The following is a 27903-nucleotide window of genomic DNA, read 5'->3' as shown; positions in this document are numbered from 1 at the left end:
TAGGGGAAAGAAACCCAGTTACCAGGCAAACAAGGACCAGGTTCTACTTCAGAGTCCCATGCACAGGGAAAGAAATCAGCTTACAAACAATTATACTGTACATGAGATGTATACATTGAACAGTCAAAACATCACATCTAAAATGGACAGATAATCATAAAGATAGTGACTCACCTTCAGCATTGCTTTTGCTAATGACCTGAGAGCATAATGGGGAAGAGAAGAGTAGAATGGAGATTAATATAGTGCAGCAACATAGGCTAAAAATGCAGCACATTCAAACACTGCTCAGGCAGGTTGTTTAACCATTAATCCTACACATAGTTACATCCCTCTAAGACCACTGACTTCAGTGGATTTTGAACAGTGGTGACTGCACTGTAAGACACTTCAACTCTTACCCATAACCCCTAACATAAAAACACACTTAATTGTAACACTTATTGGATCCAAAGAGAACAATTCCCTCATGTGTACTTGTATTTATTTTAAATATCTACTGTCTGCCTTTCCTTCAAAAGGCACAAGGCAAGATTCTATTTAAAATATCACAAATTCCTAAGAATAACCATTTATATATAACATTTTCAAGTCTCCACCTGTCTGCCTTCCAGAAAGGCACTGTGTGCTGTCAAGCTGCAACCAGTTCATAGTGACTCCATGAAGTTCCACCTCATGGGGTTTTCAAGGCAAGAGACGAGCAGAGGTGCTTTGCCATTGCCTTCCTTGCACAGCAGCTCCAGTCCCCCAGCTGTCTACAGCCACTTAACACATTCAGAAGTGAGCAGCTGCCCTTCATATTTTGTGTCTGCTTTATAAAATGCTACCCTAGTTCAGAGGGTTGTTGTGAGGATAAAATGGAGGAGAATGATGTAAACTGCTTTGGGTCCTCATTGGGGAGACAGCTGGTATATAAAGGAAGTAAATGAATGACATACTAGTACAACTAGAGGAAAACAGACCTACATTATACCCTATGAATATGTTAGTACAGAAGTGCTGTACTTGAACACAGAAGAACTAAAACAGAATAGGGGCTCCTTAAAATATAAAAAGATCACAGATTGGCATGATTGCTGTAGGAGTGAAATTTGTGTCGTCATTACTGGGTTAGACAGCCAACAAAAATTGTAGAAAGACCATTACACAATCCAACGAGCTGAAGCATTTTATTTTCCTTGTGCTTACCAGTGCTGTGTCAAAAAAGTCTTCCACAAGCTTTGCTAAGAATTTACTTTCTTTTGGCTCTATCAGGCTCAGAAATTCTCTAGTTCTTTCAAACCAAGTGACCATGTAGAAACAAAGACACATAAGGAAAAATCAGATGAATGTTTAAAGCTCTTGGGGGGGGGGACGACAGCAATATGCAACAAAAAGTAGTTAACAAGTGGAGACTGGCCTAAATGTGTCTGCAGAAGCCGCAAATGAAATTTTAAAAAATTCCTTCCTTTTACTCTCGTTTTCCAGACCCAACTATACTTCCTGGCTCCATGCAGACAGCTCTGTGGATCACTACTGCAGCTCCTCTCCTTGACCCAGAAGTGGCTGGACCAGTACTTGAACCAGAACTCTTCAGGCAGAGAAGGAGTTGTGGCATAGCCTCCTTGAACTGGCTCCTGGGAGACTCCCCCCACCTCCTGTATATTTTTTTCATGCTTCAGCTAGGATGCACCTTATCTTGAGCAGACAGGCTGCAGCAATACTTGTACAACTGCCACAAACCTAATGAAAGCTCACTCCCTCACCCATGGCCTCCAAAATCATTGCAGAGGCTTGCAACAGGCTGAAAAGGGAAGGTTATCCAGGTATATGCATACCAAATTATAACCTTACAAACAGCCTAGCATTTAGATGTAGGGACAAAATACACAGCAATATACTAAATATATGCCAAAAGTGAAGTTCATTCAAAGCGCTATAGTGATAGTATAACAAGACAAAATCCATAATATCAATTTTCATACGTTCAACAACGTAACAGTATCAAAACGTTCAACAATGTAACTCGAGTCCAAGGCTAGAGTCCATGAAACAAAGTATTCCTTGAGAATGCAGCATATATTCTGTATCAATCGCCCTGGAGTACAGATAAGACTCTGAATCAGGTACAGTGACCCTCCACTTGGACACCATTGTTCCTGTGAGCCCGATGCTATTTATGGGTACAGGGATCCGGTATTCTCCTGTTTTGATTTTGGTAAATCTTCATCAGGAATCAACATGGATGGCTCAGTAGCTAGTTCACATTTTGAGCAGAGATTCTGTCTACTGCTGTTCATTGGATCAACTACATTTTACAGCAGGCTAACCAATTGTTTGTCTATAGCATTTAGATGTTGCAGAGTCAATCTGAGAGAACAGTCACTTCCTGAATCCCAAACACGGTATGATCTGAAAACATTATGTTTTCCATAGGAACTCCCAAGAGCCAATTGCTGCACATTAAGTTTTATTGATACAGCTATTTTCTGTTGGGATAGCTACAGGATGATGAGGCAATAAAAAAAACCAACACACACACAATTTTAGACACAACAATGAATATATTGAAGTGAATCAACAACATTTTAAGAAATGTCATTACAAGTTGAGTATCCCTTATCCAGACTGCTTGGGACCAGAAGTGGTCAGTATTTCGGATCTTTCCATATTTTGCAATGTTTGCATATACATAATGAGATACCTTGGGGATAGGACTCAAGTCTAAACACCAAATTCATTTATGTTTTATATACACTTTATACACATAGCGTGAATGTAATTTTAAACAATATTTTTAATAATTTTGTGTACAATATTTTTAATAAATTTGTGTACAATATTTTTAATAATTTTGTGTACAATATTTTTAATAATTTTGTGTACATTGAACCATCAGAAAGCAAATTGGTATGCTGCTGAGGGCCTGTGAGTAGTGCCTGCATGCCGGCACAAGAAGTCTGGTTTTTGGGTCAGTCTGGATATTGGATGTTCGGATAAGCCAATAAGGGGACACTCAACCTGTAATATCATTTTTAAAGGATCTTTACATTTTGGGGGGTAATATGAAAGCATTAATAGTTGCAATGATACGGCCAGCAATGCCTGATGAGCAGTTTAAAAAGGAGGCTTTACCCAGAAATGTGTTGCTTATGTACAAGGGTATGTGATTGATATGTTACGATGCCTTTGCTGTATTGTGACTTCGTTACAAATTGGTTATTAGCTGTGCTTCCATAAACATTTTTTTTGCTAGAATCCAACATAATCATTTATTTAAAAGATTTTAAAATGAAACCTGCATTTGCTGCTCACAAAGTATCACAGCAACATTAAATGCTTGCAAGAAAACCCCCTCAATACTCAATCTCCTGCTGAAATTTAGAGTACTGAACAAAGAACAGTTAACAGATAAGTTTAGTTGTTTCTATATTGTTAAAAACAACCTTGCTGTGCTATGAATACTGATCGTGGCAGGTCATATGATAGCACTCAAGCACAGAGTTAAGGCACCAAATTAAGCCACTTATCTTTGGTATCAATCCTTGCTGAAGAAGCAGGTTTACACCTTCCTGAGGATCACTTCTACAATATAGCTGGATGCATTTCAGCAACAAGGAAACATCTGAAAATTTGTTTTTGTCCAGTTCCTATGGAGAGAAAAATGATCCACACATGCGTTACTGCCTAAATGAGTAATTTGGTGGCTTAAATTTTTTTTAAAAAATTGGATGACTTGCCTTTTTCAGAACTTTGTCCAGTTGGTTTAATAGTTGTTTGCTGTACTTCTGAGGATAAATATCCTTTTCCTGTAACGCTTCGCTTATTTTCTGAAACCCTTTCCCTTTAAAGGCCTCAGCTAATAATGACTCAAGCTAGAATAAAACAAGTAAACCACAGTCTTATAAGAAAAAACAGAACTATCAGCAGATTATTATATTTGGATCTGCAAGTCTTTGGAGTATTCAGAAAGGTCAAACAAGAGTTACATTTTTTAAATGTCCCCCCACATCTGCAAGACGCTGAGATACAAATGCATTCATTTGTAATTGTACATAGTGACCATACAACTTGGTGAGGTCAGAAGTTGTGCCTTTTAAAGTCTGCTGTCCTTTGATTCAAAATGTGTGTGTGTGTATACACACACACACACACACAGACTACCTTCCCCTTGAGCTAATTCAAGTTCTATAGTTGCCAATTCCCAGTTTTTCCCATCAGAACATTATTGTTTGTGCTCCTGAACCAACTACCATCTAAATAATTACCTAGTTCACAGGTGGAATACAATTTAAAAAACAAACACACGTTCAAAACATTGTTTTTCCCAAATACAAAGCACCTTAGATAGTTTATGCTTTTCATCCATGATAACATACACATCATACTATGTTGCCTTTGCAGACATGGTTATTAGCGTAAGAAAGATTTCATTTATGAAATATTTCTAAGTTAAGGCTGATGGGAACTGTGAACATAGAAAGTAAGCAGTAGAGAAGAGCAGGAGTCCAGTAGCATCTGAAGAAGTGAGCTGTGACTCACGAAAGCTCATACCCTGCCAGAAATTTTGTTACTCTTTAAGGCGCGACTGGACTCTTGTTCTTTTCTATTAAGACATTAAGGTACACATACATGCCTGTTGAATGGATAATATCTATTGCAGTTTTAATCACAAAGGAAAGACACATAGCCCAGAAAGTATATCTGACGCTAAAGTCCTGTGAGCGTATTTCTGCCCTTCCCCATCCTTAACAGTGGAACCCTAAACAGCTACACTCTTCTAAACCGATTAAAGAATTAGCATTGAATACCTCTGCTTAGGATTGCTCCGTTTGTGAACTAAGGATCAGGAGTATACTGAAAATCTCAATGGATTCTGTGTCTAAACAAATTTAACAGGTTTGGAGTGATATTTACATAGTATTCAGGCGAGTCTGGTGTTTCAGTCACTTGCAGTGGAATCTCTTCTTCCTTTAGGTTAAAAAATAAATTTCAGCTAGTTATTTTAAAACTTAAATCCTGAGCAGATTATTAAATCCTTAGCATATTATTATATCAGCAACAACCACCCACGCATTATGAATTCACTATAGTTCTTCTGAAACACTTTTTAGTAACTCAGGTAAGGTTGCCAACCCCAGGTTGGGAACTACCTGGAGACTTAGGAGTGCAGCCTGAGAAGGGCGGGGTTTGGAGAGGAGAGAGGCTTCAATGGGGTATAATGCAACAGAGTGCACCTTCCAAAGAAGCCATTTTCTCCAGGTGAACGGATATCTGCCGCCTGGAGATCCCAGGAGATCTCCAGCCACTTCCTGGAGGTTGTAGTCAAAACCGGCTACAAGTGCTACTCAGAAGTTGTGAATTCAAAGTGAAAGCACAAGCAAAAGTAAACCCACAATAAGGTTACTGCAATGCAATATTGCTGTTTAGAAAAAATATATTGAGAATAAAAATCACACAAACACCACCTCAGTTGAGCAAACAGGAAATTTTCAGTTGGTCTAATATAGACCCAATATAACGGGGCACAAAGCGTTACAAAATGGTAAGTATAGGCAAAAATGCTCAATTCATTTCAAGTCCATACATCTAAATTGCAACAATCAAATTGCTTGAAATGAATTGAGCATTTTTGCCTATACTTACCATTTTGTAACGCTTTGTGCCCCGTTATATTGGGTCTATATTAGACCAACTGAAAATTTCCTGTTTGCTCAACTGAGGTGGTGTTTGTGAGATTTTTATTCTCAATATATTTTTCTAAACAGCAATATTGTATTGCAGTAACCTTATTGTGGGTTTACTTTTGCTTGTGCTTTCACTTTGAATTCACAACTTCCTGGAGGTTGGCAAACCAACTCGGTCAGGGGTTGCAAAACTGAGGTGGAACTGAAGGCCTCCATCACAGAGGGCGCGCGAAAGCTCTGCGGCGGGTGCGGAGGAATCCTCTCCTCCTCGCTCGTTCGGCCAGACAACACTTCACCTTATTTCCCTACACAAAAGGCGGGAACCCTGTTTTATGCTCCGTAACGAGCACGTCAAGTGCACAGCGGGTAGCCGTGTTAGTCGGGCTGCAGTAGTAGAAAAGAGCAAGAGTCCAGTAGCACCTGAAAGACGAACAAAAATATTTTCTGGCAGGGTATGAGCTTTCGTGAGCCACAGCTCACTTCTTCAGATATCTGAAGAAGCGAGCTGTGGCGCGCGCGCGAAAGCTCATACCCTACCAGAAAATATTTTTATGTTTCAGATATCTGAAGAAGCGAGCTGTGGCGCATGAAAGCTCATACCCTACCATAAAATATTTTTGTTTATTTTTCAGATGCCTGAAGAAGTGAGCTGTAGCACATGAAAGCTCATACCCTACCAGAAAATATTCTTGTTATTTTTATGTTTCAGATACCTGAAGAAGCGAGCTGTGGCGCACGAAAGCTCATACCCTACCAGAAAATATTCTTGTTATTCTTATGTTTCAGATACCTGAAGAAGCGAGCTGTGGAGCACGAAAGCCCATACCCTACCAGAAAATATTCTTGTTTTTTATGTTTCAGATACCTGAAGAAGCGAGCTGTGGCGCACGAAAGCCCATACCCTACCAGAAAATATTTTTGTTTTGTATGTTTCAGATGCCTGAAGAAGCGAGCTGTGGCGCACGAAAGCCCATACCCTACCAGAAAATATTCTTGTTTTTTATGTTTCAGATACCTGAAGCAGCGAGCTGTGGCGCACGAAAGCCCATACCCTACCAGAAAATATTTTTGTTTTGTATGTTTCAGATACCTGAAGAAGCGAGCTGTGGCGCACGAAAGCTCATACCCTACCAGAAAATATTCTTGTTTTTTATGTTTCAGATGCCTGAAGAAGCGAGCTGTGGCGCACGAAAGCCCATACCCTGCCAGAGCGCGTCAAAGAACGCGCTGAGTCGCTAATAGCTCGGCGCTACGCCAAGCGGAGTAATCTCAGTGGCGCAGCTCTGCCCAGGAGCGCGCGCCTTCTTAGCCAGAGCCAAGAAACACGCGCGGATAAAGCGCTCCTCCTCGCCTTCGCGGCGAAACACGCAGCGCCCGAAGGGAACGGAGGCCCGACCAGGGCGCGAACGCGCCGAAGCGGCCGGCCGGGCGGGGGGCCGCCCCCTGCACCCCCTCCGAGGGTCACTCACAGACCTGGAGCATGGCGACGTCTTCCTCTCCCGGGAGAGAACTGGCGCGGGTCCAGAGCCCAGCGGAGAGCCTCGCGGTGGCTCCGTCCGTCCCGCCCTCCTTTCCACGTGCTGCTGTTGCGACCGGTCCGGCGGCCCAAATGGGAGCCTATATATATACCCAAAGCGCACCCTCCTGGGAAAGGCTGCCTTTTCTCCTTTCCGATGCTCGGTCGATCCTTTAAGGTCAGCTGCCGAAGCTTTCCTTTTAGAGCCGAAGGTGGGTGAAAAGAGATTCTCCCCCCCCCTTTTTTTTTTAAATTGGTGGCTCTGTATTTGCTAAACAACGCCCTGATTCTTTTTTTTTTTATCAAATTTTTATTATTTTCTTCATTTAAAGTATCAACATATAAATCATCATTACTTAAAATGTATCCAAATAATACCAAACTATTAATCATAGTAACTGAACCTAAAATGACTTCCCCTTCACTCCCTTCTATCTAAAAATAAATTGTGTATACTTTTGCTAACAGAATTAATCCTCATATTATTTAATTAATATATAGGTATCTTATCTTGGTAAAAATGTGTTAATTACATACCTTAATATAACCATAGTGCAAAGTATATATAAGAGATTAAATCAAAGAATATCCTTTAAATGAACCCATTACAAATTGATTTTCACAGTAAATTCTCCACGCCTCCCATTCCCCCCAAAATTGTACGTTATCAGTCTGATTTATCAAAGCTGTAAGTTTCAACAACGCCCTGATTCTAACAAGAAATAGCACATAAAACTCATAGAAAGCTGAAACGAATACCCATGGCCACCACTCGCACTTTTCTCACATAACACTCTCAGCCCACGTGGAGGCCGGCAATGGCAAACCACCACCCCGAAGCTGTGACTTAAAGGTACTTTCCACCACCAAATCTTATAAAACTCAGCGGGTTTAACTTGTGAATAAACAAATTTAAGATTGTACCATGTGATGACAGTTCTATAGCATATACCCTTACTTGGGAGAAAGCCCATTGAACACAATGGGATTTACTTGTAAGTGAACATGCATAGGCTCAGTTTAGAAGAAGCTGTTTCTCTGCTTTATTTAGAACTTGAATTACACCCATAATGACTTTGTTAAACTGATTGGCTGCCGTATCCCAGCTTTAGGAGTGATGATAAATTGATTTCACAGCATGTCAAATCGAAGTAACTAAGTCTCTTTTCTGGAATCCAAGTATAGTTGAAAGTATTAGAGATCTTCCCAGGTGAAAACAGGATAAAAAAACCTAAAACCAGTGCCAGGGGCCAAATTAGGCGTGGAGAACTACTGTTATTGTTTTCATAGCAGCAAATGTAAAGTCTTGGTTGAGCGAACAAATTAAATTACAGGAAAAATAGGAAAAAAGGTCTGCTGAGAATTGATGTAAAAATTAACTGGCAATTGGTTTATCCAATGCAATGCTCTAGCATTAAGATTTTGATCAGAAATGAGACTGAATCAGCAGCTTTCTGGATCAGGACAAAAACAATATCACTTTCTTTCCTGTATCTGAACAAGATAAGGCTTCCCAGGAAACATGCCCTCTTGAAGTCTTACCTTGCCGCTACTGATGATTAGATAATTCCATTTACTGGATACCACAGATTAGGTAAGTATTTGCAATTCAAGACTTCATAGGGATTCATGGATTCAGTATTGCCACTGATGCTTCATTTGTCATCCGTCTCATTAAACAAAACATTCATTGACCATAACCGGGACAGACTTAATAGTGTACAAATTCTGTTTATGTTAAGGATGTATAGGTAGGAATCAAAGGTCTTGTGCTCTTTTTGGGGCCTTCATACACACCTGAGTTTTCCTAACCTAACGGTGGTGTACTAAGCAGAGTTACACCCTTGCAGTCAATGGTCTTAGCAGGGTATAACTCAGTTTAGGACTGTAAAGCACTTCCGGGGCAGATTGGCCCATTACTGGGAAAGTTCTTGATGAAGCAAGCCAATCCAAGTGGCCCCTGATATGGCAGCAGGGCCCCAGAATCTGTTTGACTCAGATCTGGGCCACTGGAGTGACGACAACAGAGAGACAGCACCTTCAAGGCAGTTTTAATGTCCCAGTCCACACCTGCACTCCTCTGCATAGGAAACTCATGAGGATGATCACTCACATGTATTTTCTATGTGTGAAGTAGAAGAAGAGTTGGTTTTTATACCCCACTTTTTCTCTGCCTTTCTCAGCCCCACCCACCTCTCAAAGTGTCTGTTGTGGGGAGGAGAATGGAAGGCGATTGTAAGCCGCTTTGAGACGAAGGAGTCTCAACGCGACTTACAGTCGCCTTCCATTCCCCTCCCCACAACGGACACCTTGTGAAGTAGGTGGGGCTGAGAGAGTTCTGGGAGAACTGTGACTGGCCCAAGGTCGCCCAGCAGGCTGCACATGGAGGAGAGAGGAAATAAACCCTGTTCCCCAGATTAGAGACCACCGCTCTTAACCACTACACCACGCTGGCAGTAGCTAATCACAGCTTCCCCATGTGTGCAGATAAGTGAAATAAAAGCTTGTGCCCCTCTGTTCCTTCTTTTTGATTACTTCCTGCCCCATCCTTTTGACTCCTATCAGCCATATGTCAGGGTGGTTGGCTTCAAAGGAATTTTGGAATGCTTAGTTAAGCACAGTATTGCATAATTACTGGTGTGTGTTTTTTTAATATGCAAAAAATATTACCGTTCTTGAAGAGGAGACACGAAACAGGACCACCTTCAAAAGCTTAGCATTCAGGGTCAATGGATGATTAAAAATACTGCTGGTGAATTCAGATGTATGCGTTCATATTTGTTTGTGCATGTCTGTTACTCTTCATGGATACATATCACCCCGTGATATCTATCTCTCATTCTGTCAGTCCCTCTATCAATCATGCTATTTACTTTTTTGTATTTTGGTCCCTGTTCTTAAGTTTCACAGGTAAAAGGTCAGCTTGACCTTAGAAGTTCCTTCTTGTTTATAAGAGAGATTCTGCATTTCCCAAAGCGATGGGATGAACAACACGTACTGATCAGTTAGCACTTCATTTTGCCCTTCAGACACAACAACCACAGTTGTGCTTTGCTCTTGCTGTGAACCAGGAAACTAAACGAAAGGTAGCAGGGCAAGAGCTAAGAGAGCCGTGAAGAACAACGCTGTTTGCATTTTTACGAAAGGGACTGAAAACAACAACATCCCAAGGCACCCGCTCCCCTATTCAGTTTACACTATCACATTTCTATCTTGCCCTCCCTCCGAGGAGCTCACGTTCTTCCGTTTTATCCTCACAATGCCCCTGGGAAGTAGATGAGGCTTCAAGAAAGCGACTGGCACAAGTCAGTTTCGTGGCAGAGTAGGAATTCACATTTAGTCTGGAAAGCAGGTTCCAAATGTCAAGAAAAGAAGGAGTCCGGTCCGACTTTCCTAATAATGGAACTAATGAAAATTGGATTATACTAGAGGTGGTTCCAGTTATAAATTGAGAGGAGACTTTGTACAGTCATGTATTGAATTGAAGAGGGACTGAGAAAGAATTGTAAACAGCAGTCTCCCCTTCTTTTCTTGACATTTGGAACCTGCTTTTTCTCTTGTACCTGGCTGCAGGACATCTGAAAATAAGATTCACTACTACATATACTCTTACAGGCTTTTGTACCAATGTTGTACTTTTATAACACATGCAAGCCCATTTGGGGATAGTAACCTTGTGTTATTTACTTGGCTATTTATAGCTGAGGACAAATATATAGTTGCACTGTCATTGGTCATGTTTTTTATGTTATGGAGCTTGTATATTATATTTAGCACTTTGTGATATATTTTCACTCATGTGTTTGCTTCCTTACAACCTCCAGGTGGTGGCTGGAGATATCCTGGGATCACAACCGATCTCCAGGTGACAGATCAGTTCACCTAGAGAAAATGGCCACTTTGGAAGGTGGACTCTATAGGATTATACACCACTGAAGTACCTCCCCTCCCCAAACGCTGCCCTCCTCTGGCTCCACCCCACAAAATCTCCAGGTATTTCCCAACCTGGAGCTGGCAACCCTACTCTTTCCCCTTCTTTTACTTCAAAGTACTTGGAATAATATATTGCAGATGCCCAGGACCCTGTGCAATGTTTTCTGTATATTTGTAGTGTGATCACCAGGCACTGTGGGAAAATTATGTTTCCAGTATTCCTTGCACATGTGGCACTACTACGGTAGTGGTGTTCAAGGCTGCAGACAAAGAGAGATTTCTCTCTTCCTTCTCTGCCACCATTGCATGCACTGGTTGGAGGCTTTCAGTGTTGGGTATTGCACTCCAGCTGACATCAGCAATGTAAAAAGATTTCTAAACTTCAGAATTTGGCGTATACAATAACCTTACACTTCCTGTGTTCAGATGAGCACTGTTTGCTCATATTCTTCTGCCATGCTTCTTCCTCCTGGAATTCCAAGCTTCATTCCCCCTCTACCCCTCCAAAGATGACTTATTTCAGTAGGACTGTCACCTGAATATTGTCTTCCTTGACTTATAGCAGCTCTCAGGGCAGAAGCCTTTTGCCAGTCCTGTTCCCTGAGATCTTTAAACTGGAGACTCAGCCCCGGGACCCGAAGTGCAGGTGCTGAACCCCTGAGCTATGGCCCCAGGATTCGATCTTCTCTCTCATGCTGTTTAATATCTACATGAAGCCACTGGGAGAAGTCATCAGGAGGTATGGGCTGCAGTGTCACCAGTATGCAGATGCAGTACCCAGTATGCAGATACCCAGCTCTACCTTTCCTACCTAATTCTGTGGATGCTGTTCATGTTCTGAACGGGTGCTTGGAGTCATTAATAGGCTGGATGAGGGTGGACAAGCTGAAACTTAATCCTGGCAAGACAGAGATTCTCCGGGTTAGTGGAAAGGCAAACCAAGGACTTCAGATCTCTCTTTCCTTGGATGGGGTATACCCCCCTTGAAAAGCCAGGTTTGCAGCTTGGGAGTGTTACTCAATATGGTGGCCACCTTAGAGAGCCAGCATGGTGTAGTGGTTAAGAGCGGTGGACTGTATTCTGGAGAACCAGGTTTGATCCCCCACTCCTCTACATGAGCAGCGGACTCTAATCTAGTGGACCGGGTTGGTTTCCCCACTCCTACACATGAAGCCTGCTGGGTGACCTAGGGCCAGTCACAGTTCTCTCACAACTCTCTCAGCCCCACCAACCTCACAAGGTGACTATTGTGGGGAGATGAAGGAAAGGAGATTATTTGAGACTCCTTAAAGGTAGAGAACATTGGGGTATAAAAACCAACTCTTCTTAGAAAACCAGGTGATTGAGGTGGTTCAGAGTGCTTTTGCCCAGCTTTGGCTAGTGTCAGCTGCGTCTGTCCTTGGGTCAGTCAGACCTAATGACAGTGATCCATGCCTTAGTTACATCTAGACTGGGCTACTGCAATGCTCTCTACTTGAGGCTACCCTTGAAGGGTGTTTGGAAGCTGCAGCTAGTGCAGAATGCTGTAGCTAGGCTACTGGTCAGGGCAGGGTATCAGGAGCATATGATCCCAATATTACAGCAATTACACTGGCTACTGATCCGCTCCTGAACCCAATTCAAGATGTTGGTTTTGTCCTTTAAAGGCCTACATGGCTTGGGACAGAGATATCTGAAGAACAGTCTTTTCCCATATGTTCCTGCCTGGGAATGAAGATCACAGGGAGAGGCCCTCCTGACTGTCTCTTCAATTAAAGGCTCGTGTTTGGTGGGTACACGAGTGAGGGCCTTTGCAGTAGTACCCCATGATTACAGAACAACCTCCCCAAGGAGGCGACCTGTACCCCTCGCTTTTGATCTTTAGGAAGCAGTTGAGGATGGTTTTATCTTAAATTTACTAGCAGTCTTGGATTTTGCTTTTAAATTTTGGCTGTTATGTTTTTAATGCATTTTATTTCATGTATTTTATCTAGAAGAAGAAAAGTTGGTTTTTATATTCTGACTTTGGTCATTTATGCATGGGTACTTTCACTCACATTCGGCCCCGGTGTGTCTCGGTTGTTCCTTTGAGTTATGCATGAGTTTTCCATCCATTAGTGATGACCTCGTGCCCAGCCCTCGCAATGTCCGGGTCTTCCCATTCCTCTGTTAACCTGATTCTTCTACCTTCCCTGAGCAAAGCCCGGGTGAAATCTCCGTACATAAGGCAAAGTGTGGGGCACACAAGCTTGGTTTCGCTCACAGCCAATTACAAAGCAGCATGTTCAGAGGCGGGAATTCAAATACTGCCTGCTTCCTCAGAGCTCTTTCTGAGCACAAGAAAGGCTTTTTAAAACCAAGGCTTGGATTTATCCCCTCCCCTTTCAGATTGCTCAATTGTTGTTGTTGTTCTTAAAATGCTTTTTAAGGTGGCAATTGGGTTTGGAGGGATTTTCTCTCACAGTAAGCACTACAAGTAAGCCAATTACAAAGCAGCATTTAAAGAGGCAGGGCTTGATTTGAGCTTGGAGGCTGCTGATGGAGAGATTCCCATCTGGAAAGTGTGGATTCAGCGAGCAACGAGCCTCAGGTACAACTCCCATGCATAAATGACCTTTCTCTACCTTTTAGGAAGAATCAAACGAATTTACAATCTCCTTTCCTTTCTCTCCCCACAACAGACACCACATTGCTCTATGTTGTAAGGTGCCTTGAACTCCAAAAGGAATAAAGGAAGGCAGCTAATACACGTTTTAAATAAATTATTAGTGTAACACTGAACCTGCATGGTTGCTCACATTCACCCAAACAGAACCAAATTTGGGGTTGTAGGAAAATGATATATATGTGGCCTGTCCCACTATTATTACAATTCCCTCAATAACTGAGGCATTTCTAGCATGCATCACAGGTTACATGGCCCCTCTCACCAAATATAAGCAGCCTCAATCCAAAATACATTAGTTTTTCTTAAGAAAATAGTAGGATTTATATGAGAAATATGCCTCTGGATTGTGGCCAGCTTGTCAAAGTTACCATAGAATATTTCAAACTGATCTGCACTATAATTTACAAATGAGATACTTTTTTTGTTTGAGATTTTATTTTAAGAACCTCTATTCACTAGAAAAGACGATCATGCTAGGAAAAGTTGAAGGCAGCAGGAAAAGAGGAAGACCCAGCAAGAGATGGATTGACTCAATAAAGGAAGCCACAGCCCTCAATTTGCAAGACCTGTGCAAGGCTGTCAAAAATAGTACATTTTGGAGGACACTGATTCATTGGATCGCCATGAGTCGGAAACGACTTGACAGCACTTAACACACACACACACACATTTTCTTTAACCACATAGTCAATGCTGTTGAATAATTTTTGGTAATTTTTACTGTATTAAGGAAGGAAAGCAAACAACACAAATATGTTTAAATGAACACAAAGTCTGATGCAGGAGTAAGAAATGGAAATACATTTTCTGGGATTAATTCATTTAAATTCCTTTAATGGTACAGCTCTGTGGACAATATACATATAATATTTCACAGACCCTGTAAGTTTTTTGGATTGACTTTTTAACTAAATGAATACAAGCTATAAAGATACTCTGCCCATGTTCCGTTTCAAAACGTGCAAGGATGAACCCACCAATTCACACAACTGGTAGACAAAACCCGAAAAAGTTGCCTCCTGTTTAAAAGGGTGAATGAGCAGTGTGGTCCTAACTGGAGTTACAACTCAAATGGGCTTTGAAGGGTGTAAAACTGTTCAGGGTAGCACTGTAAGAAACTTGGGGAAACTGTTTTTGACAACCACATTTCTACGTGAGAAACACAGTAATCTCTGTGTGTGCGAGTTTGTGTGAGTGTAAACTGCCATCAAGTCTCAACTGACTTATGGTGACCCCGTAGGGTTTTCAAGGCAAGTGATTAAGCAGAGGTGGCTTGCCTCTGCCTTCCTCTGCAGAGTCTCTCTTGGTGGTCTCTCTCCCATCCAAGTCCTGTCCCTGCTTAGGTTCTGAGACCTGATGAGATCAGCCTACACTACACCATTCCACATCCCCAGGCATCTGTACGAATGGATAAACAATCTAGAGATCTAGATGACATTATAAACCCTCGGCCTTTAGATTGGCTGTATTCGTTAACAGGTGCCCCCTAAGCAGAGTGACACCCTTCTAAGTCCACCCTTCTGGGTTATACCCTTCTATGTTCAGTTCTTAGAATGACACTGAAAGACAACTAGATTCTGAAGGTTTTTTTTTGTTTGTTTGTTTGTCTGATGTTGCTGGTATATTGCTGGACTTCTATTGAAAGGGAGAATAAATAAATAAAATGTTGCTACTATTCTTGAGTATAGTGGGCTCCTATCATTAATAGTTTTCCTTTTCAAAAGCAAAGAAAATAATAAAAAAAACTCACATGCTTCAAAACAAAAAGTGAGAGTTGTAAATTTCTGCACCATGTGCAGCTGAGACATTGTAAATGAGCATGGAATGTCAGACCATATGACTTGAGATCTGCTGTCTTTGAGCCCTAACTCTCTTCCTCTGCACATTGAAGGTTGTAACACTGAACATGGGGACAGGGCTATAAAAATGCTTAATAAGAATTTGGTTCCATGTTGTAATAAGTGATATTGAACATACATTTGAAGAAAAGGATGTAACAGGAGTGCCAGCTTGAAGGGGGAAAAAACCCTAGAAGACCAGGGAAAGTGTAGTTGCATTGGGACAGGACTATAAGCATGTATGAAGTGTCAGATTGTATAACCTTTCTTTCTGCTTGCATGGCAGGAAGTTTTGGAATTAGCCAATTTACAATTTCCATGTTTTGGGGACCAATTTTCAGGAGCCTTTTCTCCTAAAATGTGAAGTCTTTAAAGTGCTAGAATTCATATAAATGCCAAAAACAAGTTCCATTATCACACATGTTAGAAATGGGTATTACAAGCCAACCAATCTTACTTTCTTTGTATAAAAGAGGCTATCTTACTGTCTCTTTTCTAAGGTTAGTTGCACATCTTTCGATAGCAAAACTGGTCAAAAATAATTGTTATCACAATGAAATACACTCCTCCAGAAATAAGCATTCGGTTCCACGAAAACTGTAATGAAATGTGCTCACAGTAAGACACACAATTCGATAAAATAAATCCACATTTATTACATACTATGTTAGTTTTTTTGTTCAGTATTCATATAGATATTTGAACTGTTAAAAGTAACTGTTCAGTTTCTGAACCTATATGGTTCACCTTTTGAAAACATTTTCTGATAGCCCAGAAAGAGTGTGATTAAGCTCATATAAGGACAAAGGACACAACATGTTAGGAATTTCTCCTGTGTGCAAAATCAATTGAAATAAATTAAAGTTTACTGTGTCAGTGGATGATGCTCCACTGGTGTTTCCCATAATCCTTGAAGCCGAGATGAAATTGCAGACTATCAGCTACTAAAAGGCTTAGGTTAAATCATCAATATTGCCAACAGTGTTTAATCTGTATAATTGTTGTAGGTACTGTATAATGAAATTTTAAAAGCCTGATCTCTGCATGGTTTTAACATAAGAATTTGCTGTATATTTAGATGGTACAATTTGAGCTCTGCTATTGACAAAGCTCTCTCCCCAAAGTCAATAGATTTTCATTAGAACACTATACATCCTATTAGTTAATGGTCCTTGTCAACTGTTTATAGAGTATCACATTCAGGGTTTAGTATTCAGTATTCTCAAATCTGAATGTTTGTCCTTCAAATCCAGTATAATTCCTTTCAGTGTTTGAACCATCCTGATAAGTTACCATTGACTCTACATGTTCTGCCTTATTACTGGTCAGAAATTGGTCACTACGCGAACTTGATTTGACCATTCCCCAGTCTTCTTGAACTTTTATCTCAGGGCAGACATTTCTAGCAATGTCCTCCTCAAGGGGACCTACCAGAAGATCTTTCACTTCATAAAAATAGTCACCACATTTCACCACTGATGACTTATAGGCTTCATAGGACATCTTAGTAGTTATAACAGTCTGCAAAGCTGGAAACTCCAGAGGGGAATGAGTCTCATAGTTGCAAGGATACTCTCCACTATTACGAGGGTGATCAGCATCAGCTTGATTCATTCCATGCCCAACATTTTCTCCATTGTTAGTTTCTTCTAAGGATGGTTTCAATCCATGATGTTTAAATATCCCATCAATGTTCTTTTCATGGGGACTTACTGAATTTACACAATATGGAAGTCCATTCAGCATGACATGATCAGTATCCACTGGGATATCCATTGGGTCTTTGAGAAATGTTGGATACAAACCGGATCCAATATAACCAGGAAATGCACATTCATAGCCACAACTTGGCTTAGATGTATAGACTGTGGGACTTGGGTACTTCTGGAGAGGCAGTTCCATATCCCCAGGAACACTGGCTGCATCATAAGTAACTTTGTAAGATTCTATGTTTTGAAATGTATGGTGAGGCTGGGTTGCGAGTGGTAAACAGGTATCTGGAATTATGCTGTTTTTTTCTGGTCCTTCACATGCCAGATGATGAATATAGTTAAAGTATTCACCATTCTCATTACATGTTCCTATCTAAATAGAATATTAGTGAAAAGATATTTGGAAGCATATGCCACACACACATGTACACAAGTAATTATAGAATGAACTGATATGTCAGTTGGATTAAACCAATATTCAGTATTGAAACTCCCCCCCCCCAATGAATGTCAGAGATCACTGATTTATTTATTTTTAGCGTTTTCACCCTGCTTTTCTTCCTAGTGGGAACCCAAAGCAGCCTACAAAAATACAAATACCGAATAAACAGACAATTTAAAGAGATTAAAATACAATGTAAATAAACAGAACAAGCAAAAAAAAAAAAGGTACACTGGCTTGGTTTCAGATCCCCAGGGTTGCAAACTATGGGCTAAGAAGCTTCTGGTTATGCTTATTTTTGACATGCTCCATTGTGGTCCCTGCTCTTCCTCAATCACTTCTCCCCATGCCCCATTCTAGCCTTACATGTGTATTTCAACCTTTCTAAACTTGGGACTCACTAAGCATTAAGCACATGATAGGAAGCCATATGACAGGAAGAGTTATGACCTCCTCCGTGTCAAGGCTGGTAGCCACCATTTCTTGGATGGTGGCTTATTCACTAGCGTATAGCTCAGTTCACACTAACATTCCCCTGCAACAGTACTTGTATGTGTGATTGTGTGGAGAAATTCAGCAGGATGAAATCACCCCTAAATCACTAAAACTATTTTGTGCTAGTCAGTTTATTAAAGTTCCTCCTGTCCTCAGAGGAGCTTGGGTGGCATGAATTGTTCTTCCCTAAACTAGACGTTAGATTGTTGGATCACCCCTCCTTGAAATACAAAAGGGCCATGTTGGAAACATATAGAAGACCTGTCTAGCACTAGCCGAGAGAAGAACACATGCCATGAACAATCAGTCCTTTGAGCAAGAGACTTGTAGACAAGTGTGAACTTGGCATGTCTGCTGTTTATTTTTCTAAGCCCCCCTTTGGTGTGATCACAGACTGTAATTCCTCTGATTTTTTGGACATTATGTATACAGACACGTATACAGACACGTGTATTTATTCATTATGTAGCAGCTTACATTCACCTGTATTTACTTTTTTGCACCAGCATTTCAGATGGCATTTTATAATAGTTACCTGATAGTCCAGAAGCCCTTTTTTCTGGGATGAGTGAGAAGGTGGCACTTGCTTTTTAAGGGCACTTCTTCTCGCCTCAGTCTCTGATTTGCTCTCTGGTCTAGGGTGGTCGTGAATTCCCTTGGCCTGCAGGAGTATTCATACATCAATAATTGGATTACTTAGAGGAAATAAATGAGGATGAATTAAGGCATCACTAAACAATCCATAACCCAGTTAAGGACAAGTGTATGAGTATAAGTCAAACTGATTTATAATCAAAAGCTCCAGTTTAGCTAATTTGGCGATTATGAAAGTCAGTCAACAAAACATAAGAAATTGGTCTTAAGAACTGTTCTTAAAGACTCTGGTTAATTCATATAAAGGAAAACAGTTTCATCCTGGTCCAGTCCACTAGCAAGTTCTGCTTTGCAAGCCCTGATGAAATCAGATTCCAGAGCGACAGCCACCTTAAATTGCTGCAGCTAAAATAAACAATCTGGTGGCCCCTTAAGGACTAACCAAGGTATTGTGGCATCAGCTGTTCTGAACCAGAGCCCACTTTCTCAAAGGCATGAACATCCAGTTGGCAGAGAAATTTATATGCAAATCTACAAACAGCAGAAGGGGAAGGGGCAATTATCAGAAAGGTCAGACGGTCCTGTTTCCAAGGTCTATTACATCACATTGCAGAGCCCAGGTAGTCAAAAGCATAAGCTATCGGCTCTGAATGAGTGCAGACCACTCCTAGCTCGTAATGGATTGGCAAAGAAGGATGAATCTGAACCTAAAAGGAAAAGCAATTAATTTTTGAAGTAAGCTGATCATCTGAAGTCCCCACTGAGTCTGACAGCATCCATTTTGCATATGAATCTCAACTCAACTTTGAACTGTTTAAAGGGTGCTCTTTAAGTCAACAGTACTTTTAAAGTTTGTTACTGAACATTCAGGGAGGTTGAATCCCTCCCTCTCCGCCCCCCTGGTTTCTGAATGTGCTACTGCATCTTATGGCTTCTTCCATGGTGGCTTTTAAAAATTATTTTGCAAATTTTGCTGCAAGGATTGCTTCATAAAGGAAGACAATGATGTGGCGGAAAATGGAATTTTTAGATGAGATACACTAGAAACATGAGATGCATTTATATTTTACCTGAAAAAATATCACTTTGCCGTCATGTCTCCAGAAGTTAGTTACTGGGTAGCCACTATGTCCCCGGCAAGGAATTAACTCAAGGGCTGAACTGCAGTTTGGGCAGTGCTTTTCTGCAAGAGAGAGAAATCATCGAGCTCAAAGTTAGTGCCATCCTAAGGGGCACCGTCATGGACTTCAATGAACTTAGAAAAGTGTAACCCTGCATAGGGTAGAACTGTTGGTGGTAAATCAGATTTTAAAATTCTGTATTCTGGCATTTAAACTTCCAAGCAAATGAATGAAATGTAACACTCATTCTGATACTTTTTTTTTAGCCATCAAGTTGCAGCAGACTTATGGGAACCTTGTAGGGTATTCAAAGCAAGAGATGTTCAAAGTGGTTTCCCATTGCCTTCCTCTGTGTAGCAACTCTGGTATTCCTATACATAGTTTAATTATAAATATATCAGAGTCTCACTTTTTAAAAAAATCTTCAAAATGGATGTTGATTATAACTCAAAATATTTATAAATTCTTTCCAAGTACCCTGGACCATTCGCCTACTTTTTCTCTGGATAGAATTCACTGGGATTCCTTCACATTCCTAGCACTTAAACTCTTCTTACTCCATCCTGATTCTCTCAAAGATTTAAAATAAGTCTTTCAGAAAAGGTAGAGTAACATCCTGATAGTACATTTACTTTACCAGCAAAGATATTGGTAGGTTTTGAATATACCATGGTTCCCATTCTAAGATGATTCAGGTCTTATTGATTGCAAGCATACCAGCTTTGCTGAAGTATACATCGGGTTTGGATTATCAATTTTAGTATAATAGTCACAGAAATCCCAGTGGTAATTTCAACATAACGTTTGGTGTTTATGGGACAAAAGTGATCTGATCCAAACCTATACATGAAGACGTTACATTGGGATTAGTTGGTTGGGTCAAGTAATTTGTTTTAAAGATGATACTGTAAGCAGATCCTGGATTCCTGTTCCTAGATTTTAGAATCTTGTTGGGTAGTCTTCATGGATTCAGCATTGGGAAAGTTGATGTGGATGCCAGTGTAACTTTGCCGGGTGTATGCAATTACAGGATCACTTCAAAGAGTAATCCCATGAGCATCATTCATTCATTTGAAAGGGATGAACAAAAATGTACAAAGATCTCTGAGATTCACATTTCAGAGGTTCTACTTTGGGATACCAAAGTTAAGATTCAGTAGAGTTGTATTGTAGTTGAAGATCTGATAAGCAGACTTCTCTATATTTCTCTGTTAATAAATAAACTCTGTGAGAGTCACATATGGCTCCCAAATAGGGTTGCCAGATCTGAATTGGGAAATACCTGGAGATTTTGGGGGTGGAGCCTGGGGATGGTGGGGTTTGAGGAGGGGAGGGGCCAAAGCAGCCATTTTCTCCAGGGGTACTGATCTTTATTGTCTAGAGATCAATTGTAATAGTGTGAGATCGCCAGGTGCTTCCTGGAGATTGGCAACCCTACTCCCAAACCAGAGAGGACCTATACAACCATTAGGGGGATTCTCCCACTACACTTTTCTTACTTTGTTGCTTTTGCCGAGCTTTATCGCATATAGCAGGACGGAGCTGAAGTTTGGTCCCATCTTGCAGCGTGCAGTTCCTGGCACATACCACCACACCAAGGCAGGACTTCTTCAGGATTTGGCAGTTGTGGTTGTTGGTGTTGCGCATGGCCCAGCCACTGAGATGCCGCTGTGCATTTTTATCCTCATTGGTATAAATAAACCTCAAATAGCCATCTGGCCACTCCTGGAAGGAATCAAAGTGTTTGGGCTCCTGCATTGGAGACAAATGGAGAGAGAGGAAACAGAGGATCAGAAAGAAGGATACTTTAACATAGCATGCATCTAACTACAGGTAAACACCGGATAATCCTTTCTTGAAATGATCAAAGGCAAATATGCCAGTCCACATTTGCAAAAAGGCATTAAACTGCAGTGCAGGAAGCTCCAGGGCACACATGAAGCTTCTGCAAGCCGGCACTTCCCCTGTAGACATTCTCCCTATTGTCAGATCCACATTCCCATCCCTCCTGAACGCTAAGTCTGCCATTAAAGCAGCTGACTTAGAGCTGTTGTAGGCATCTCAAAAAACCTTCCCAGAATGCTGCTCATCATTTGTGATGACAGCGACAGAACTCTCCTTTTGTGAACTTTGCTTTTAAAGTTGTGTTATCACTGTGTCAATTTGTTATTGGGGACTGTGATAAAGGTTCACAGCTACCAAGAAATGTTTCAGCAGTGATAATACCTGCCAACGGAATGGAAAATATTTTTAACGGAAAGATCAGCAAAAGTAACTCACTCATCGCACCCGCATGATCACACCGTTCTTCCATTTGGGGCAACCTTTCCTTTCTTCGTTTGAATTCTATTGGTACTCTGTGCTCCTTTCCTCCTGTGCTGGAACACACATCTATCTATGCTGGAACACACATCCATTACGTAGATTGGACGGTATGCTATGGTTTGCTGGACTGGGACTTGAACACCACACAAGTATTACACAACAAGGATAGGATGCACATTTTCTGATTATGTAGAACGAGATACATGAGCCTCAAAACCAAGCCTAACATTCTAGAACGTCATCCATTTCTTCTTATCCCATACCTGTGGCAACTTGGGGTCATTGATATCCCACGTTAACTTCATCCCATAGGAACAGACATAGTCGGAGTCCTCAAAGGGATCTTTTGACATGTTCACCATGGACCTAGGAGAACAGGGTAAGAAATATGCAGCAAGAATTCCCTGTAACTTGTGTCACCACGTTCCCCTAAGTAGGCAGTTTCCACATTGGTTGGGGGGAATCAGCTGGAAACAGAGAGTGAAGGGGGGGGGGGTAACTGGGATCGATAACCTATGTATACCAGGATAGCCCTGGGTGAAAACTCTCAAATGAGCAGGCAATTGTATAATTAAAACTGGTTTTATTAAAGAATATAAATAGTAAAACAAGAAATATATTTTAAGCAATGAACATATGCACACAAGAACTGGCTAAGAGAAAAGGAGGAAAGTTGGATAGATTTTCAGGCTAGGTGATAGTTACCAGTCTTGAAAGGATGTCCAGAGAAAGCAACACTGAAGAGTAAAATGACCCGCGTTTCTAGGAGCAAAAGGAAGAGCCCCCACATAAGTGGGAGTGCGCACACAGATCCAGAACACACACACACAATGAATGGCCAAAGGACCAATATTTATACCCCAAAATGGGTGCTGAGGCAGTATGAGGTAAGCTGGCAGGAAAGCCAGAGACAAAGAATTGATTGCTTTTCCAGGGTTCCAACAATAAGATAGGAGAGGCTAGATGAGTCGTCAGGACCCGAGACAATGCCTGGACTATTCTCTTGAATACTGATTGATTGCTGGGATGGGTGCAGATAGAATAAGTAACGGTCTGCTTGGAGCGCTGATTAAATCACCTTAGGGTGAAATGGGGAAGCTATTATGACTATGCAAACAATTATGATGATAAAGTATAATATAGATACGGTATGGAGAAATTCATATTATTGTATTGATAGAGTAGATATTTTAAACATAGCAATTTTACTAATGAGCAGTTTTTAATTTAAAATGTTATTTTTATTCAGAATGTTTTTGAATTAGTACTAACATGAATAACATTAGGTATAGAAAATAGTAGTAGTAATAATTAGGATTAATACAGTATTAAAGACTCGGTATCATAGCATTTATAAAATGGATTTTACTATTAGTAACTAAGAGGTTATCCTTTCATAGCATGATGGGTACTGGCACACTTCGGGAGGGTGGAATGGCTGAATGTATGTTATTGTATGTATGTGGAATTTGTTCTGTTTTTCTTTTTTGTAACTACTTAAAAATAATAAAATTTATATTTAAAAAAATCACCTTAGGGTGACACAATGGAGATTAGCTAGCTCCATTGTCCAGCAAGACACATCTTAGGGTCAGAGGAAAAGTTCAGTGGCCAACCTCCTTCCTGCCCAAGCCTGACACACGAGATGGATCCCAGAACTCTCTGAGGGGCATCCATTTTGTGGGGAGCAGCGTCTTGCTCTTATGCCAGCCTTTGGCCCCCCTGCCTCCATGGCACCCCTTAATGGGAGGAGGGGTCTGACTGCTTACAATCAGGGGGGCCCTTCCTAAACGTGTGCTGTCTGTCCTAACTCCATCTTGGCTAAATTCACCTTGGCAGCCATTTTAGGAGCTATCAGTGCCAAGGTTTGGGAAAGGTGAGGTCAAGGCTCTCCTCAGGTTATGCTAACAAGTGGCCAAAAACTTGGGCGGGGGACTGATTCACTGATGGGACACCTGCAGGGGACTGATTCACTGATGAGACACCATTGCCCCAGAGCCTTGCGAAGCCGGACATCCACTGAGGTCTATCAATGTAATTTCAACAGCAAATGCAAGTCTTCCTCAGTACAAAATCTAATTACTACCAAGCAGTCAGGTGGGCTCGGTTGCTTTTTACTGACCTTGTCTCAATGTCTCCTACCAACTTGCACCAGGCATAAGTGAAGCCTTTACTCTGCCAGCCTTTTTGCCCACCTTGCCTGGATGTAATCACCTTTTGCTACCTTTCTGGTGACCCCCTCCCAAAACACACACACACAAAAACACTCAATCAGAGGGAGGAAATCCACAGATTCTCATCCTGGACTCACCCTGAATTCATGGACTCTGCAGATTTCTTTGATTTTCTTTTGTGCTGGCTCCTATAAAAGTCACTGTTCTGCCAGCCGAAATTGTGCAGCCTCAGCCCTTTGCTGGCTCAGAGGCTTCCAAATCAACTTTTCTCTTCTGGAACCAGCAGACCTTCTTACTATTTCCTTGGGATCATTGGAAGCTCTGCCTAAAGGTCCCCTGCACTGAATCTCTGGGTCTTCTAAACAGACAACAAAGTCTACCCAACTCAGCAGACTAAGGATAAGTAAGCTCCTTTCCTGTAGATTCCCTTTCTCTTAAAATCCCTCTCTCTCCCACTTCTCCTTGTGGCCATTCCCTGGTGCAGAATTTTTATTCAGCCAGAGCCTTGGCTCTCTTTCACTTTTTCTTTCTCTCCTCTCATGTAACTCTTCACGTGCACATCCTTCCGAACCCAACAACTTCACTGTTCTTATACTTGAATACCTTTTCAATTCCTGTACCTCTTTAATTCTCTTTGGAAAAGATCTGGTTGTTTCATGGTTGTGTGTGTGTTAAGTGTCATCAAGTCACTTCCGACTCATGGCAACCCTATGAATCAATGTCCTCCAAAATGTCCTATCGTTGACAGCCTTGCTCAGATCTTGCAAATTGAGGGCTGTTGAGTTTTCCTAGCCTATTAAAGGCGGTGAGTTTTGGTTGCCCACTATCCAGGTGTGTGTGTGTGTGTAAAGTGCCATCAAGTCGCAGCCGACTTATGGCGACCCTTTTTGGGGGGTTTTCATGGCAAGAGACGAACAGAGGTGGTTTGCCAGTGCCTTCCTCTGCACAGCAACCCTGGTCTTCCTTGGTGGTCTCCCATCCAAATACTAACCAGGGCTGACCCTGCTTGGCTTCTGAGATCTGACGAGATCAGGCTAGCCTGGGCCATCCAGGTCAGGGTCACTATCCAGGTAAAGATCCCTAAATCACATGTGCTGCTCACTGCTAATTGGCAAATGTGTTGTGGTGGTTAAGAGTGGTGGACTCTAATCTGGTGAACCAGGCTGGTTTCCCCACTCCTCCACATGAAGCCTGCTGGGTGACCTTGGGCTAGTCACAGTTCTCTCCAAGCTCTCTTTGCCCTACCTACCTCACAGGGTGTCTGCTGTGGAGAGAGGGAAAGGAATTGTAAGCCAGTCTGAGTCTCCTTTAGAAAGGCAGAGAAAATTGGAAGTATAAAAACCAACTCCTCCTTTTCTTCTTTTTCCAAGCTAGCCAGGCTGTGAAAGCTGGAAGAAGTTTTCCCCTGAAACTGAACTTAATTGCCCCCAATTGGTTGTGGTTTGGGGTGAGTGTCCTGAACCCAAGTCAGAGAGGCCACATGTGTCTAAGAATAGACAAGGAAGGGAGCACGTGTGGTAACCCTTGCAGCTATAACTTCAAGCTGTCCAAAAAATGATCAGTGAAGAAATTGCAGGAAATTGCTACTGTTTTCTGGTCTAGGAATCCTTCTGGAAAGACTCTCCCCCTTTGTTATACCTGGATCCCTGTACAAACATGAGACCAGATCTGTCACAATCATTGGTGCTTGCAAAGTAACTTTTGAAACTGGTCATGCGAATGCGTAGAACTAAAAGACCTTTTAATTTAAAAAAAACCCAGCTCCCCAAGCGCCATATTCAGGTATCTGACAGTGCAATCCTAAGCAGTTACACCCGTTGCAGTGCATTGAAATCAATGGGCTTCAAGGCACATCTGTGTACCAGCTGCCTCTTTTCCTAGTTTGGGCTACAGAGCATCATTAAAAAACAAAACAAAACTATACCTAATTGTAAAGTGGATGGCTTGTGAAAAAAAGATGCTACTCACAGATAAGGTATGGGTTTCTACATTTGAGCAACCCTCAGGTATGCAGGAAAAATGATTTTGTACATAATGCTGTGGATAATGTCTGCCATATCTCAAAAAGGATATTGCGGAGCTGGGAAAGATACAAAGGAGGGCAACCATGATGATTAGGGAACTGGAGCACCTTCCCTATGAGGAAAGGATGGAAAATTGGGGACTTTTCAGTCTAGAAAAAAGATGGATAAGGAGAGACATGATAGGGGTTCATAAAATGGGGCATGGGGTAGAAAAAGTGGATAAAGCTTTTCTCCCTCACCCACAATACTAGAACTCAGGGGCACCTAATGGAGTTGTTCTGAAATAGGTTCAGGACACACAAAAGTACTTTTGAGTTCTTTACTCAATGAGTAATAAAGTTGTGAAATTCACTGCCAGCAAAGGTAGTGATGGCCACGAACATAGATAGGTTTAAAAGGGGGTTAGATAGATTCAAGGAGGAGAGGTCCATCAATGGCTACTAGCCATGGAAAGGAACCTCCATCTACAGAGGCAGCAAATCTCTAAATACCAGTGCTGGGAGGTGGCATCTGGGGACACCCTCAACCTCTATGCCCTGTGTGTTGCCCTCCAGGACAACAGGTTGGACGCTGCATGAAACAGGAAGCAAACATGTGCTTCCTCCAGACCCCCCATTATCTCTGTAACTATTGCAACTATTCTGTCAGGTGGTTCAGTATTCTTACCACCATGTTACTGATGGGGCACATGACCAGATACTGGGTGAGCGGTGGATTTCTCAAGAACAGGGCTTAAGGTTATGGCTGATGGGAGACTGGTTCCAAGAAACTTTTCAGCTTGTATTTCACATTCTTTCACCTCATCCACTGCGGCCCGGTCTACATACTAGCCATGGAATGGGGCGGCAGAGCGCTGAGGCAAATGGGCGGTGCCATTTCAGACTCCTGGGGAGGGAATATGTTTTCTTCAGAATTCCTCTGTAAAGATTCCCTGTGAGCGGAAAACTACCACATCATGCCAATGGATAAGCGATCTTAACTGTTCTCCCCATCTGCTAATATTCTACTCACAGGGAGGTTTCTTTTGGAGAGCGTTAAAAACAAGAGCCCCACGCACTCCTGCATCCTGAAGTTGTACAGCATTCTTGCATTCTTTCTTGCATTCTTTCTTGCTTGCTTTCTTGCTTGCTTTCTTGCTTGCTTTCTCTATCCAAGCACAGCTGACTTACGGCCACCCCTTACAGGGCTTCCAAGGCAAGAGGCGTTCAGAGGTGGTTTGCCATTGCCTGCCTCCGCCTGGCGACCCTGGACTTCCTTGGTGGTCTCCCATCCAAATGCTGAGCTTCTGGGGTCTGGCAAGAGGGGGCTAGCCTGGACCATCCAGGACAGGGCATTCCATGCCTACTCACCCCTCCCCAAAAAATCCTAACACTCCTTCTGCTGCACGCCCAGACCAGGCCTAATTCTTACATTCTT

General features: G+C 41.7%; 2 protein-coding genes across 2 annotated transcripts in view; both read right to left on the bottom strand.

Moving 5' to 3' along the window:
- SYCP2L (synaptonemal complex protein 2 like) overlaps positions 1 to 7148 on the bottom strand; it is a 62831-nt gene extending 55683 nt beyond the window's left edge. The window contains exons 1-6 of the mRNA XM_056854971.1: positions 7140 to 7148; positions 4897 to 4950; positions 3720 to 3854; positions 3510 to 3629; positions 1189 to 1293; positions 175 to 199 (exon numbers count right to left, since the gene is read on the bottom strand). Coding sequence (XP_056710949.1) covers positions 175 to 199; positions 1189 to 1293; positions 3510 to 3629; positions 3720 to 3854; positions 4897 to 4950; positions 7140 to 7148 — 448 coding nt within the window. The remainder of the gene's footprint in view (positions 1 to 174; positions 200 to 1188; positions 1294 to 3509; positions 3630 to 3719; positions 3855 to 4896; positions 4951 to 7139) is intronic.
- Positions 7149 to 16806: 9658 nt separating this feature from the next.
- Positions 16807 to 22642, bottom strand: GCM2 (glial cells missing transcription factor 2). The gene is made up of 5 exons (XM_056854828.1): positions 22553 to 22642; positions 21464 to 21716; positions 19914 to 20026; positions 18785 to 18910; positions 16807 to 17685 (listed from the first exon to the last, which is right to left on the bottom strand). Exons 1-5 carry the CDS (start codon positions 22640 to 22642, stop codon positions 16807 to 16809), a joined length of 1461 nt encoding a protein of 486 aa, XP_056710806.1.
- Positions 22643 to 27903: the final 5261 nt, after the last annotated feature.

This window comes from Euleptes europaea, chromosome 8, assembly GCF_029931775.1.
Source record: "Euleptes europaea isolate rEulEur1 chromosome 8, rEulEur1.hap1, whole genome shotgun sequence".
Lineage (NCBI taxonomy): Eukaryota > Metazoa > Chordata > Lepidosauria > Squamata > Sphaerodactylidae > Euleptes > Euleptes europaea.
Note: the sequence above shows the minus strand (reverse complement) of the source record. Positions and strands in the feature narration are given on the sequence as shown.

Excerpts from the sequence above, each read along its gene's own strand:
- GCM2 (XM_056854828.1), bottom strand. The coding sequence starts at position 22,642 with ATGTCAAAAGATCCCTTTGAGGACTCCGACTATGTCTGTTCCTATGGG. Across the intron at positions 20,027-21,463 it reads AGCTCGGCAAAAGCAACAAA|AAAAGCACTGCCCAAACTGC; the intron begins GTAAGAAAAGTG and ends TCTCTCTTGCAG. Across the intron at positions 17,686-18,784 it reads AAGGGCTTCTGGACTATCAG|ATAGGAACATGTAATGAGAA; the intron begins GTAACTATTATA and ends TATTCTATTTAG.